Source organism: Coniosporium apollinis (assembly GCF_000281105.1).
Source record: "Coniosporium apollinis CBS 100218 chromosome Unknown supercont1.1, whole genome shotgun sequence".
NCBI lineage: Eukaryota > Fungi > Ascomycota > Dothideomycetes > Coniosporium > Coniosporium apollinis.
Genome location: NW_006913263.1, coordinates 1064090 through 1078546, shown reverse-complemented (window position 1 = coordinate 1078546; position 14457 = coordinate 1064090). Strand labels below are relative to the sequence as shown.

Genomic DNA, 14457 nt, shown 5'->3' with positions numbered 1-14457 from the left:
CCTAACCCTAACCCTAACCCTAACCCTAACCCTAACCCTAACCCTAACCCTAACCCTAACCCTAACCCTAACCCTAACCCTAACCCTAACCCTAACCCGCGGAGCTACTACTATTACTCTCTTTCTTAACCGCGTCTTAAAGGGGTGTTCTTATAATTCACCCTCTTTAATAAGAACTATATACACTAGTTTACAGCGCTATTAGAGAGCTCCTTTCTATTAAAAAATCCCGCTCGTCGCTTATAGAACTACTAGTGTGTGTGCTCTAAGAATCGCGTGTGGTAGTCTATAGTAGTCTATTTAGCTATCTAGTTAAAGTTAGGGTTAGAGTAGACTTAGGTACTATTTACTTCTTCTTTTATAAGGGCTATCTCGACTATTAGTAGATCTATTATATAAGGCCGCGCTATACTATTCTTCTTTACCTACTCTCGGGCTAGCTTAAAGTAGCGTGTATTTAGCTTATTATAAATCTTCTAGAACTTCTAGCCCGCTAGAATAGCCTTAAGCTTAGCTACTAATAACTATATATACTACGCGAGCTTACTTATATTTCGCTATAGTATAGTATCTTGCGTGATACTTATATCTGCTAGCTAGCTAAGCGGTTTAGGTACTATCGCCTAGTTATTAGTAGGAACTATAAATAGGTTATAATTGTTATTATCTAGGGTAGGGTCCTTAAGAGGGTTATGCTCTTCCTTCTTAATAATATCTAGAACTGCGATAGGGTTAGGCGCTAGTTTCTAGGGGGGATTTAGCTTTAACCTAGAGCCCAGCTTAGGAGTGGCGGGTAGTAGAGTAGAGTTATAGAAGGGATCTCTAGATAGAGGGATACTATAGAAGGCTTCGCTAGATCCGCCTATAGAGGGGACAGGTTACTCTATATTAGCGCTCTTAAGAGGCTCTATAATATTGTCCCTAAGATCCTATTTAGGTGTTATAGCCTATATAGCCTTCTTCTTACTAGGCGGGTTTGTATTATTAGCTTTATTATCTTAGTTATTATTATCTATATTATTAGGTAGAGTTCGCTTTATCTTCTTAGCGGTATTAGACTACTTAGGAGTAGCCTTAAGCTTCTTTAGAACCTTAGGCTACTTGGAGGTGTTAGTTTTATTAGCCTTAGGGGCACCAGCTCGCTTTAGAGGTATTAAAGTAGTTATACTTATATAGTATAGGAATTTATAGGGCTAGGGCGTTAATAAGGGTAGGGGTGTTCTATTAGAGCCTTCTAAGCAATTTAAATAAGAGGTTAAAGGTGAAATGTAGAGTAGAGGGAGGTAAGAGAGTAGAGATAAATAATAGGGCTTAGCGCTATTATATAAGCTTTACGCTTATAAATACTATCTAGCTATAAATTAAATATGAATCTTAATATTAGTTTAGTAGATTAAAATGTGAAGTGAAATATAAAGTGAAACTTTAAGGTGATATTAGAAAATAAGGTTATTATATTTTTAGTACTAAGACATTTTAGCGCGACGCTAGCGCGGGACGGGCCGCAGGGTATAAAGTAGAACTAAGCCTCTTCCCTACTATTACCTAGCTATTACTATAGTGCCCCTATAGGGTTAGTTAAGGAAGCCTTTAATAGGAGGCCCCTAGTTAATAAAGGCCGCCCTTTCTACTATTATTAAAGATAGTTACTATAGAGAGGCTATAGCGGTAGTAGCCTCCTTTAGCTATTTTAATAAAGCCTTCTATAGAAGGTTCCTTTTATACCTCCGCTCTAGCGCCTCTTACGCTAATTATTCTAGTCCTATACTACCGTCCTCTCTTCCTTACTTATCTTTATATTCTCCTATCACCTTCACTTTAACCTCTTACTTAGTTAGCTCCTCCTATTATCTAGCTCGCTAAGCGGCCTCTTTCTAGCGGGTAGAGAAGCGTAGAACCCTAGAAAGGTGTGCTACTTCCTACTTACTACTTAATACTCCGCCTTTTTAGCTTCTATATACCTAGGCGCCTTTTAGAGCCCTTAAGTGTAGACGGTCCCGGCTATCTATAAGGTGTGGGCTGTCTAGTTATTAACCCTTAACTTATCTATACTATAGTCTCTCTTAAAGCCTCTGCACTTAAGGTGGACACGCGAGATTATAATAGTAGTGTGCTAATAGGTTATAATATTAAGGTGGGTTTTAAGGCGCTTAATAGCCTCCCTCTAGAGCACCTTTATTAACTAGGTGCTATTCTAGCTACCCTACACCTTAGGCGAGGGCTATAGGAATAGCGAGATGAGTTTTACCCTAAATAGTGTAAGAATGTCTAGCTACTACTAGAATAGTAGAACAAGCTAGAGGTAGTATACTACTAGCTTACCAACCTCCCTTAGTAGATAATAATAGATAATCTTAGTAGAGCTCGTGATACTATAGCTCTTATAGTATATTATTATAGTGTTAAGTAAGCTATTCTTAATAAAGATACTCTAGTGGTACCTATAAACTATATTTAGGTGCTATAGGCTTAGTATCTCTATCCCCTAAGCCGGCTAGCTGGAGGTTACGTGAATAATTAGTAGGAGCCGCTTAAGGAAGGCATTAATTTAAGAGATATACCCTACTACTGCGTCCTTTTTCTAAGTAGCTATAGCACTACACTAATCCACCTTAAGAAACTCATTCTATAGCTAGTCGTTCTTTAGAATATAGTCTAGTAGCTAGTGCTTACCCGGCGCTAGGACGCGGCTATTCTAGATATTCTTTAGAAAGCTCTACCTCTTCTTATTCTATAACGGGTCGTCCTTAAGGTCGCTAAGCTAAAGCTAGGGTATAATATCTTCCTTCTCTTCCTTTTAGTATATAAGTAGGAGGTCTTTTAGCTACGACTATACTAGCTATAGCTAGTTACTTATAAAGTCCTTAAAGTCTACTATATATAGCTCTAGCCCCTTATATAAGAGCTTCTCCCGATCGTCTAACTAGCTAATATAGCTAACTACTATAGTATTATTCCGGATCGCCTTTCTATATAAGCGCATCTATAGCGCCTAGTTAAATAGGGACTAGGTGCTATAGACTAGAAAGTAACTATACATCTTATTAAAAATATCGCCTAAGTAGTTAATATAGCTATTATTAGCTATTATAATAGCCCGCTATATAATAAGCATCTAAATAATCTTAATAAATCTAGATAGGTAAGGCGTGTAGCTATATATATCCCTAAAGATGCTCTTCTCTAGCTCTATAGCTAGCGCGGCGAGAAAGCTAATAGTAACGCTCTTAAAGAGATCGCCCCTAAGCTTTTAGTTAAGCACCTTAATATAAAATAGTAGGGTTACCCGGTCTAGATAATATTATAGCTCCCCCTCGCTTACTACACCTAGGAGGATACTACTATCTAGGCGACCCTCTTGCTAATAGCGCCGTAGTAGGCGCTATAGTAAGTATAGCGCCTCTATAGCTAGGAGCATTTCGTCAAGGTAGAACTACTAGCCTATAGTAAAGTGGTAGAGGAGCCTAATAGGCTACGCCGGGGCGGCGGTCTAGTAGGCGAAGTAGAGCAGCCACTTCTATATACTAATATATATTCTATAGGTGCACTTCTACAGCTTTATAAGTAGCAGCTAGTCCTATACCTAAGCCTATTAGAAAAGGCTATTAATCTTAGTCTAGTTAAAGGCGTTAATCTTCCTATCGCTAATTAACTACTATACCTTTTTAACTAACTACTTAAGGCTCTATCTAATAAGTTCTAGTATAGACTTACTAATAGGGTTAGGGGCCTTAGCGAGCTGCGCGATATCTACTATACTATAGCTCTATAGATAGCGGGGCTACTAGGTTATCTCGAGCTAGGGGGACACCTCTATTCTAGAAAAGCTTTCCTAGATTATACTACTCTCCACCTCCGTATTAGTAAGGCCTCCCTCTAGCACCCGGTCCACCTAGACCCTAATAAGATCCGCTAGAGGGACCATCCAGGCCCCTAGTTACTAAGTCTAAACCTTTCTCCCCTCCTTCTCCTTCTTCTACTACTATTATTAGGCGGGCGATAGCACGGCGAAATAGCCGCTAGTATAGCTAGTAGTAAAGAGGCGCTAGTAGTAGATAGTCTATAGTAGAGGCTTAGCGGCCGTGTTCTTTACCCGCTTAGTAGGCCGGCCCCTATAGCCGAAGCCTACCTTATACTAGACGCGGAAGTGCCCCTATAGGGTCTCCTACTTCCGCCCTATAAAGGGGCATTATAGGTATAGTAGGCTGTCCTTAAAGATTAGAATATCTAGGATAGCGGGGGCGAATAGGGCTAGGAGCTTAAAGGAGTCCGCCTTAGGGTCGGCGAGCGGATACTACTTAAGGAGGGCGGCCACGGCTAGGCCTATAGCGGAGGGAAGCTATATAGATAAATGGCTCTTATAGTGGTTCTTTAGGTGGGTCTAGATATAGGATGGAGCGATGGCGCGCTTATATAGTTAGTAGATAAGGACCTTAAGGTCTAAGAGGTAGTTAAATAGATCTAGATTTATGGTGCTATAGATGGGATATTAAGGCGTATAGAGAAAGGGGGGAAAGGTGTAGGCGAGGGGCAGTAGATAGGATATATAGAGGTAGGAGGACGCGTAGGGTAGCCTAGTAACGCGTGGTAGTTACTAGACGTATCTATATTCGTGTTCGCGTTAGCGCGGCTATAATTTAGTTAGGGCTGTGTAAGGAGAAGAGTGGGTAGACGAAGGCTTTTATAGATAGGCCTAGCGGTATAGAATTCCGGAGGTGGGGGATTATATTATTCCGCTAGGGCGGGTAGTTAGTGTTAGCGTTAAGCAGTTCGGTGCGGGTAGGGTTAGGGTGATGCAGCTAATAGGAGGGTCAGACAATTAGGAGGAGGGCTAGAACAAAAAGGGCATGCAGTACCAGTCAGTCAGTCAGTCAGTCAGTCAGTCAATCAGTCAGTGTATATCTCACGTGAAGTTCGTACATGGACATTCTTACTATACCCGCATACCACGCCTCCCAATTATCTTTACTCTTCGAACTCGTGCATTGCTCCACCGATTCAGGTACAGTTAACAACTTCATCTAATACTTATCCAGTCCAATCAAATCACCACTCTTCGCTAGTCTAAAGGCACTATTAGCCACCGGTGCTCTCTACAACTCATTTATCTACTATTCCTCGCCTGCAGCCTCCCAGGGTTGTTTGCGAGCCGGAAGGGGCGCAAGGAGAAGCCTAGGCTGCAATTCGCAAGTCGTTGCCGGCGACATGCAGACTAGCATATTAATTATACGAAAAACAGTCGCCACCCTGCGTCTGCTTTCCTCCAAGATCCAACTGCTCCAACCTTATACGAAATACATATACGGCATGTCGACCGATTCCATGTCGACCGACTCGCATTGGAGCTGTCTTCTCAGTTCTCCTAACATCAAGGTAACTGTACCGAGGAGTGCGGCGTCATGGTTATTATTCTCGGTTTCTCCTTCTGCTACTCGGACGAGCATGTATATGAGAAGCGCCTGGGTAGCGGCGATCATGCCGTATTTGTTGAAGGTGGTGTAGGTAGATGAGAGATGATCGCATTCCATTCGAACGTTGCGCCAGAAGAGGCTCGCGGTCCCTCTTGCGCGGGTACCGAGCATGCCTAGGAGACTCATGCAGTTCGCGAGGGGCTCGAGAAATTCTTTCGAGCTGGATGCAGAGATCCAATATAGATGAATGAATGGTGGAAGAGCGTTGTAGTCGAGCATCATTTTTAGGTAGGAACATAGGATTCTCGCCATGTTGTTCGCTGTGATTTGCGCACCGGCTTTTAACTTTGGCCGAGTCCGCAAGAAGCGGATGTTGAAGGTTGGATGGCGAGGAACCGGAGTGTTGTCAGTTGCGTAGGTTATAAGCTGATCATCGATAATGAAATTCTGCAGTGAGGCGGTATCAACTCCTCTAGGGGTTGATGAGGCGCTAAAGGCGATAGGCAGTGTAGTTTAGATTCCTTCGAATGGCAATGCCTCCTGCGCCAGATAGACCACAGGTGGGGTGTTCAGAAGGTTCCACTCAAAAGTCTCGTTCCGTACATCCGGAAGATCGAGTATATATGTTGCATTATTAATAAGTTCAGAGCGCAATGCATCTATACACTGTGGATCTAACGTGTTGGGTTCCGAGAGATTTAAAGTTTCCAGTGGAGTCGTTTCCACGTTGTCCTAGTCCTGAACCTACTGGGTCTCCAATTCAGTATTCCGGGTACTATTGACCGGATAGCGGCAGTCGAGATTCTTCGTTACGCACTTTAAGCACTTAGAAGCAAGTCTATCGCAGCGGATCTTCGACCGCGCACACGGTACGCATAATCGAGGTAGATCCGGACGGTTCTCCCCTCTACGTTTCCGACAATAGTACCTATATCTTTTTAGTGAAGCCTCTAAATGATAGCTAGTTAGTCTCAGATATACCCACGGTATAAGCTGTGCTCACCTATATCGAATCTCCAACTTTCCATTATGAATTTGACCGTCCCGTGGTATGCAGAGGTAGTGAGGGAAGCTGTAGACGCCCGAGATTTTTAGTAATTTGTCAGCATCGGACCTTGTTATCCGTCGCGCGAGGCGTCGGAACGGGAGACTTTCTAGTCGCGCTAGGTCGAATGAAGGAATTGATAACCCATGACCCAAGTTCAATTTATCGAGATGGGACATGGAGCGTTAAAGCTGCTTAGAGTTTGAGCTGTGTACGGGTCCGTTCAATTGAGTGTATCGGGGCGATTCGCTTTTCGTGGTAGATTTTGAATAGTATATAAGACAGCATACCATCAGGCATCGTCGTTCACCATCCTATAAATCAACGTACACAAAGTGATTCAAGCCTCAACTTTGAGCTTCGCCATCCTCACTCAGCATGTCCTTCCCAGCCCCCACAGCGACATATCACCACAAACCCTACCCAGCAATCGATCCAATCCGTCCCGAACTGTCAGCCGAGGGGAAAAGCATTGTCGTCACTGGCGGCGGTACCGGTATTGGCGCAGAGATTGCGCGTTACTTCGCCAAAGCAGGTGCATCTCGAATTCTCATCCTCGGCCGCAGAGAGGCGCCTCTCCTCTCGACTAAGGCGTCGATCAGCGAAGAATCCCCCAGCGTCAAAATCTCTTGTGCGCCGGCCGACACCACCAAAAAGACCGAAATCGAGGCTGCATTCGCCGAGTTTTGCAAGGGCGGCAAGATTGATGTCCTCGTCAGTAACGCAGGAATCTTTGGCCTTCAGTCGCCCATCAAGGACGCGAACGTTGACGAATGGTTCTCCGGCATAGAGACCAACGTCAAGGGCTCATTCACAGTGGCCCAATCTTTTCTCAGTCACGCTGCACCCGGAGCTGTCGTAATCAATGTTTCCTCAGCCGTATGGCACATCAACATTAACGGCGCCACCTCCTCCTACGGTACCGCCAAAGCCGCCAGTCTGCGGTTTTTCCACGCACTTGCCAACGAGCATCCGGAGCTGACCATTTACAATCTGCAACCCGGCACGGTGCTGACGGATTCGGCGAAGGAGGTAGGCTTTGGAGGGGAAGAGATGACGCCGGAAAAGAAGGAGATGATGAAGTTGGCGGATGACGTAGGATTGCCGGCGGCCTTTTGTGTGTGGCTGGCTAGTCCGGAGGCGGCGTTTCTGAAGGGGAAGTTTGTGTGGAGCAATTGGGATGTTGAAGAGCTAAAGGAGAGAAAGACCGAGATTGAGGGGGGCTGGTTGGATTTTGGGGAGATTGGGTGGCCCTTTGCCTAGTGAGGAAGGGGCCATGTGGGGCGTACCAGCCACATCGGTTGCCGCCGATCTTAAATATCGCTGCAAGGCTGCAACTCCTTCACATTATGCGTCCTATTTCAGCGAATGTAGATATCGTCATCTACGTTAGATATATCTGATCTCTGTCGCTCCGCCTCCACGGTGATAATGACTTCGCTGGCTTCTTTACCTACCGAGCTTCTCGACCGCATCATCTCCTACGTCCACGTCCGGGCTGATCTCGCCAACCTTCGGCTGGTGAACCACGCTCTCGGCGACCTCGCTCTTGGAACATACTTTGCAGCTGTACCGCTTCATGCGTAGTGGTGCGAGAGTGTGGTCTCCGATGAAGACACTGAGAGTGCGCCTCGAGCGCGCGTGCGAGCGCCTAATGATATTGATTACGACGCTCGCATGTTTCGAAACACTTTCAATAGCGGAAAGTTGCGGAGCTTAGTGAAGAAGATCAATATCTACACCTGCAATCTAGATTGCGTACGTGCACTTCACGCCTCGAGTGGCGACATCACACCTACAAGCCACCAGGATAACGTGCCATTTTGGCAATCTGAGCATTTAGGTGATGCCGCAGCCATCGAAGGCTACATCACTCAAGAAGGAAACTTATATTTGTTTGATAGTGTTAGCAAATGTTCAAGGTTTTCAGGTGTATAAAGTGATCCTATCTCATGACGGTGAATCCAACGTTAATAGCTGTTAGTGACAGAATATTCCGCCCCGTGCGAACATCTCATTATAGGCTAGATTAGCTTGAGCTACGTTGGCTTTAGAAAAGGTACCTAGAACCGCGCCAAATTTTAGCATCTAAGAAGTCAGTCAGTCAGTCAGTCAGTCAGACTCATCCGCGGCCTTGCGATAGTTACGCAGGTCAGGGTCTACCGGTTTGTCGATGTCCCCGCCGGGCTTTCTGTCTGGGTCTGCGGCATGTCAGTGATTGTTGGAAGCGATCGTTCGTTAGAGATGTGGCGAGGAGAAGGGTTTCCGGGCATGCAAGAAGGGGCTGCTCTCACCAATGATTTCGGGAATGACTTCGGTGGCATGACGCTGCCTTTCTTCAGGTGACTCTGGTGTATCAGAGTGTTGTTCGGGATGGGGGATTATTTCACGGCTGTCGGACATCGCTGTGGTTGAAGTTGGTGGAAAACTCGAAAGATAGAAATCGGGTTTTGTGTTGGCTCAGAGCTTGCTTGGATGAGTTATAGTAGCTCAGTGACTCGAGAGGATTTCGTAGGAGGAGATAGATGGTCTTTTTCTAGAAGTTCGAGGCTTCTTTGAATTTATGAAGTTGTGTGACGCTCCCATGACGTCCCCCCAAGACGTGAATGTGATGATTATGGCGTAAGTACGTACCTACGCAGTCCCTGCATTAAGATCCAACCCGCAATAAGAGAAACTTGAACGGGTTAGGTAGTTTACCACAACATCGGAATTATTGAGGAGACCTCTGAGGCTGGCAAGGACCATGGGCTGGACACCGTGAAGCCATCAAACACAGCGACGGAGAGAACCTTGATATGATTAGGTTGTTTGTGACAGGAAAACTAGGTGGATAGGGCTCTAAGTACGAGGAGTGCATCCCATGATAATCTCGAAAACGCTCCGTGATGAAAGATGCAAGAATGATCCAAGCTCAGTCGCTGTAACATCGTAGTACAAGCTCTCTCCGCCGTTACAGCGCGAGTAGAGTTATCACGCTCACCGCAGACAGCTTAACATCCCGCTGCTCTCTGCTACAGACCCGACGCTCACTGCGGTGAAACACCCTGCCCGCCAAACTTCGGAATCTGCAGCGGAGGCGGCGGCCCCGTCCCGCTTCTCCTCCGCCTCTCCCGCTCAAACACGCCCGCCGGATCCACAGCCGGAGCATTGCTCTTCCGATTGAACCTCCCGCCCATCGCCTGGACCCACGTCTGATCCTCATCCTTTCCTAGCCAGTACTTCTTGCCCACACGGACCATGAGCCGCCCGAGCCTGCCCTGCCACCCCTGCCCCTCCTCTTTGCCCTCCGCGAACGGGTTCTCGGCCAACTCCGCATCCGACGCCGTGGGATACGTGTGGCTGTTCTGCGCGATGTGCTGTCTGAGCACAGCCCTCGCATATGCCAGCATGACGAGTACGAAGTAGAGTCGCAGCGCCCACAGCGCGGAGATGATGGTGATGCTCGCGATGCTGCCGCTCTGGAATACCGCGTTGCCGAGGCCGGCTGGCGCATGGGTGCCGGGCCCTGAGCCTACAGCCGCGGCGTCTTGGCTCAGGCCGGCGGCGGGGGCGGCGACGATGTCGACGTGGCTGACGTTGTATTTGGGGCTCGTGAAGCCGGAGTGCTCGTCGATGGTGCTGCCGCCTGGCGCTTTCTTGCCTGTGTCGTCGGGGTGGGTAGCTAAGACTAGGAACCATGCGACGCCGAAGGCAGCGGTGTATGCGGCGTTGATGGCGGAGTCGATGGCGTAGAACCAGGCGAGGGCGAGGCATTGGAGCGGAGATTGCGCCCGGATGTGCGGCATGAGGTAGAGTGTCAGGAGAACGGCGAGGATGGAGTAGATGTACATGGAGAGTTGCAGTGGGGAGAGGTGTTGGCCGGTCAGCAGGGCGAGGATGCCGTACAGGCCGGAGATTTTGTTGATGAGGACGGTCGTGGTTATGAGCTCGGTGCCAGTGCGGAGGGACATTAGGTAGAGGAAGGTCTAGAATGAGGGTTAGCATGGGATTATAGCTACAGAAGACCATAATTAGGCGCATACTTTAGGGCGAGGTATCTCGAGGAAGGCTGGTCGCGCCATGGTGGAGGGAGGTGAGCAGCGCTGTTCGTCCCGTGTGTAGGCAATGTAGCTCAATCCAGAAGGCTGCAGCGAAGGTGAAATACGGAATGTAGAGGCGCGCAACGAGTCAGCAGAACGTTGACGCTGCTCGTTTTTGGTGGTGATGCGTTTCAGAGGTGTCGGAATTTGTCGTCTTCAATCTCACTGCAAGGCCGGTGATTACTCAGCAGCGTCTATGCAACAGCTTGCGTGTCATTGTGGCTCTGCAATGTCTCCATTACCGCGACTATAAGATATTATATGTCAGGTTGACCAGCTTCTCGCTCTCACGGGCAGGGCTGGGAGTCATAGTTCCAGTAACTAATACTACTCCAATGCGTGATCTACAAATGCTTTCTTCTGGGCTCCAGCCCGGCGCCCACGCTGTTTCAACGCCTTGATATGATACAAGCGCTTAACCCAGCAAGCCTGCGCCCTCTAAATGGCACATGTGTACATATCCTGCTCTACATCCGCGTGCGTGCCGTGCTCTACAGTGACCTCATCCAGAAGGAACTGCGGCAATCCCTTGCTGGTCTAGATGTGATAACTTGCATATGGTGTGCCTTTCGCGCCGTCTTCATCATAGGGAAGCGGCGGCGTAGTATTTTTGCGGGGAGCGATGTCGTCAGACTCTAAGTTGATTTCGGCGAGACGGGGAGTAGAGGATTGATGATCGATTCCTTGAACCGTCGTCGTGGTGGGAGTAGCTTTGGCGTCGGCTTCGTTCTGAAGATTGAGTGCATGCTCGCCGGCTGCTGTATTCCCAGCGGTTTGTTCTATGGATGGAGGAAGGCTTCCGTGTACGCGCCGGATAAAGGGTGCTACCGGAGGTATATCATCTGTGGCTCCACCTGCAGTCTCGTTTAGGGCACTTGTCCCTGTAGCCTGCACTTCGCTCGTTTCTGCAAGCTCCGGAGTCTGCTCCTCATCAATCTCTTCAGCTTCCACTCCATGCTCCGTCAGGTCGACGTCTTTATCCTGGAGCATCCGCGCTACCTCTTCGGATAGGGGTTCTCTATCCAGCGCTGGCTCCCCGGCCTGCCTATCCCCTTCCTCAGCTCCTTCATTGGTTGTTGGACCCTCCAAGCCAGCATCCGGGACTGCTACTCTTGCCGGGTTGATAGTGAACATGCCCTCGTGTCGAACTTGCCGCGTCCTTTCCGCCGCGTCCTCCTCAGGCAGCCCAAAGTTCTCCTGCAACGCCTCCAAAATCTCTCTCTCCCGCTTCGCACGGATCTTCTGCCGCATCTCCGGCGTGAATGCGAAGTTCCTTAGACACTCTTCGATCTTGTTCTCCACGAGTTCCTTAACATGGAAGCACAAAGCCCTCGTGGTGAAGACTCCGCTGAACCTGTACGAGAGCCAGAGATAAAGTACCAACCCTTTGTGCAGAGTTTCCAGCTCGCTGAGGTAGCGCCTCGAAGGATCCGGTTCCTGGTCGAGGACTTCGAGATTGAACTCGGCGATGTCGAGGAGGCTGCCGGCCCGCTGCTCGGCCACACATTCCGCTAGAGCTCGCAGCAACTTGTGCATGCCTTTGTCCCGCTTTGAGGCGGGTGCGGCGCAGAAGATGATGCGGTCGACCGTCGTAAGGCCTGTGACGGGCTGGATGGTATCAGCTATGGCGAGTTGATCTCTAAGTCCGCACATGTGAAAGCGGCCAGATGTCTGAGAGATCTCCGAGAGACGGAGCAGGATGTAGCTGAACGGCGTCCCGGGTGGAAAGTAGGAGCTGAACCGCTCGATGATAGAGGCTGGGGGGATGATGCCGGCGGTGCGGATGGGCTCGGCTTCTGAGAGCATGGCCTTCGCAACCGTGGGGAAGTCGAATTCCTCCAGTGTAGTTACATAACCTATGTTTGTGTTGTCAGTTGGGGGTGCAGGTGCTGGAGGGTTCGCGGTATCAACGGCAGGCTCTCTTGCTGGTGAGGCCCCGTCGTCAACATCGACGACTGGAGGGACTTGCGCGGGTTCGGTGGCTTGGGCGGCAGTACGGTAACGGCCGGCCCGGCCGGCAATCTGCTTTATGTCGGCAGTCTTGAGGGTGACCATTTGGTAGCCGTTGTTCTTCTGTGCAGATTCGAAGATGACACGCTTGATGCTCCTACGGGTCTCTGTTAACGCTGTGTACGACGTGATGTAGGTGTCACTTACAGATTGAGACCCATGCCAATGGCATCGCTGGCCACCAGATAGTCGTAGTCATTGTTTGGGTCGTTGAATAGTCTTGCCTGCTGAGCCCTTGTCTCCGGCGGCAAGCTCCCGTATACTATCGCCACCTTCTTGCCTGTCGCCCTCTCAATCTCCTTCCTCATAGCATGAATACCCATGACCGAAAAGACGACTATGCAGTCCCCCTTCTGCAACTTTCCCAGCCTGCCCTTCAAGCTCTCCGACGACATCTGAAGGGGGCTCAGACGCTTGTAGTGGTGTATTTCAACCTTGTCGCCTGTCATTGCTGCCAGCTGCTTGATCAAAGGAACTGTGCGCTCCTCGCCGCACAAGTGCACTTCCTTAGCCTGCAGACCGAGAAACGCCTGTGTCCATGCCCAGCCGCGCTCCTCAGAGCCGAGCATCTGGATCTCGTCGATGACGGCGACGTCGAGGTCAGCCCCCAGAGGTACCATCTCGACCGTACAGCTGGACATAAAAGGCAGATCTGTCTCTTCATCAGGGTACCTGCGCTCCTCGCCCGTGATCAGGGCGCAGCGCTTGCCCTTGGCGTTCAGGCGCGTGAAGACTTCGTGGGCGAGCAACCGCAGGGGTCCAGCATAACAGCCACTCTCCGCTTGCTCCAGTCTCTTGAGCGCATGATAAGTCTTCCCGGAATTGGTCGGCCCAACATGGACATGTATCTGCCGTTGCATGGTTCTGGCTTTGGGAAACCATTCTGTAGGGTATCTCAAATCTGCTAACACTTTTTGGTTTTCAATATCCGTCTTTGTGAACTTCGAGCCCACCAAGTGCCCGTAGCAAATATGTCTTAGCTGGGCATCGAGCTCATCCTGGCCCCTCTTTATGAATGCGTCCATCAAGCTCGTGAACAGCGGCTGCTCCTCATCTTCGGGCGGCGCGATACTCGTGTACGTGATTGATTCGGCGATCTGTCTTCGAAAGGCTCCATAGAGCTTTCCGAAAGATACATCATCCACCTTGAGCGTTTGCCGTAGCTCTGATTGCCGCATCTCCTCCTCGAGAGCTTCTAATCGCTCGAGTATGAGGTTCTTCATGCCTCTCACTGTCACCCGGCCGGCTCGACCCCGGACCTGCCCCTTCAGACTAATCTCGCCTCGACGACGCGCAAGGGACTTCTTCTGCGGGTCTGCTATATCCAGGAGGAGATTCCTTCTGAACCCAGCGTCACGGCGGCGTTTCTCTGGATCGAGGAAAAGCGGGCGAATAACGCTTCGAGGATTTTCTGGGAGGTCGAGTTTGGTGAGCTGTAGTTTCCGGAATGCGCGTAGAGAAGCGGTCGTCGAAAAAGCCGCCGCTGCTCCTCGGGGCTGTTGTCGAGGGAGCCATGTCTGAGATCTGAAGGCGCAGAAGATGCACTGGCCTGGTATCCTTTTCCGCCTTTGCATGCCCGGACGCGAGAATTATAGGGAGGCGATAGCGGCGATGATGCTTCAGTCTGCGGTGGAGAAGCTAGCGCACGGGAGGCGGAGGGTGCCAATGGCGAGGGTGGTGATGGAGTGAAGGGTGAGAGATGGTTGCCGCAAAAGATTCAGTTGAGTGCTTGCAGTGTCGATGCGTGCACAGCAAGACACCAAGACTCCCGAAGTTCGCCGCATGGACACGAACCACCCCTCCTGCTCCCCCACTCCCCCTGCTAACTTACTCCAATAAGCAGCCTCCAGTGTTAGCAGTTGCTGTTCCGCTGCGCAAAAAGCATTACCAGTGTCGCGAAGGCGAGGGC

At 49.4% G+C, this 14457-nt stretch overlaps 5 protein-coding genes across 5 annotated transcripts; 1 reads left to right on the top strand and 4 right to left on the bottom strand.

Moving 5' to 3' along the window:
- Window positions 1-5285: 5285 nt before the first annotated feature.
- W97_00366 (uncharacterized protein) lies at window positions 5286-5723 on the bottom strand (the record flags this gene model as incomplete). Its single annotated transcript, XM_007778282.1, has 1 exon — window positions 5286-5723. One exon carries the CDS (start codon window positions 5721-5723, stop codon window positions 5286-5288), a length of 438 nt encoding a protein of 145 aa, XP_007776472.1.
- A 1111-nt stretch (window positions 5724-6834) lies between these two features.
- W97_00365 (uncharacterized protein) lies at window positions 6835-7719 on the top strand (the record flags this gene model as incomplete). Its single annotated transcript, XM_007778281.1, has 1 exon — window positions 6835-7719. One exon carries the CDS (start codon window positions 6835-6837, stop codon window positions 7717-7719), a length of 885 nt encoding a protein of 294 aa, XP_007776471.1.
- Window positions 7720-8568: 849 nt separating this feature from the next.
- Window positions 8569-8859, bottom strand: W97_00364 (uncharacterized protein; the record flags this gene model as incomplete). Its single annotated transcript, XM_007778280.1, has 2 exons — window positions 8569-8657; window positions 8751-8859. The coding sequence occupies 2 exons, from the start codon at window positions 8857-8859 to the stop codon at window positions 8569-8571; spliced, it is 198 nt and encodes a 65-aa protein (XP_007776470.1).
- A 626-nt stretch (window positions 8860-9485) lies between these two features.
- Window positions 9486-10520, bottom strand: W97_00363 (uncharacterized protein; the record flags this gene model as incomplete). Its single annotated transcript, XM_007778279.1, has 2 exons — window positions 9486-10424; window positions 10482-10520. 2 exons carry the CDS (start codon window positions 10518-10520, stop codon window positions 9486-9488), a joined length of 978 nt encoding a protein of 325 aa, XP_007776469.1.
- Window positions 10521-11075: 555 nt separating this feature from the next.
- Window positions 11076-14122, bottom strand: W97_00362 (uncharacterized protein; the record flags this gene model as incomplete). Its single annotated transcript, XM_007778278.1, has 2 exons — window positions 11076-12645; window positions 12696-14122. 2 exons carry the CDS (start codon window positions 14120-14122, stop codon window positions 11076-11078), a joined length of 2997 nt encoding a protein of 998 aa, XP_007776468.1.
- Window positions 14123-14457: the final 335 nt, after the last annotated feature.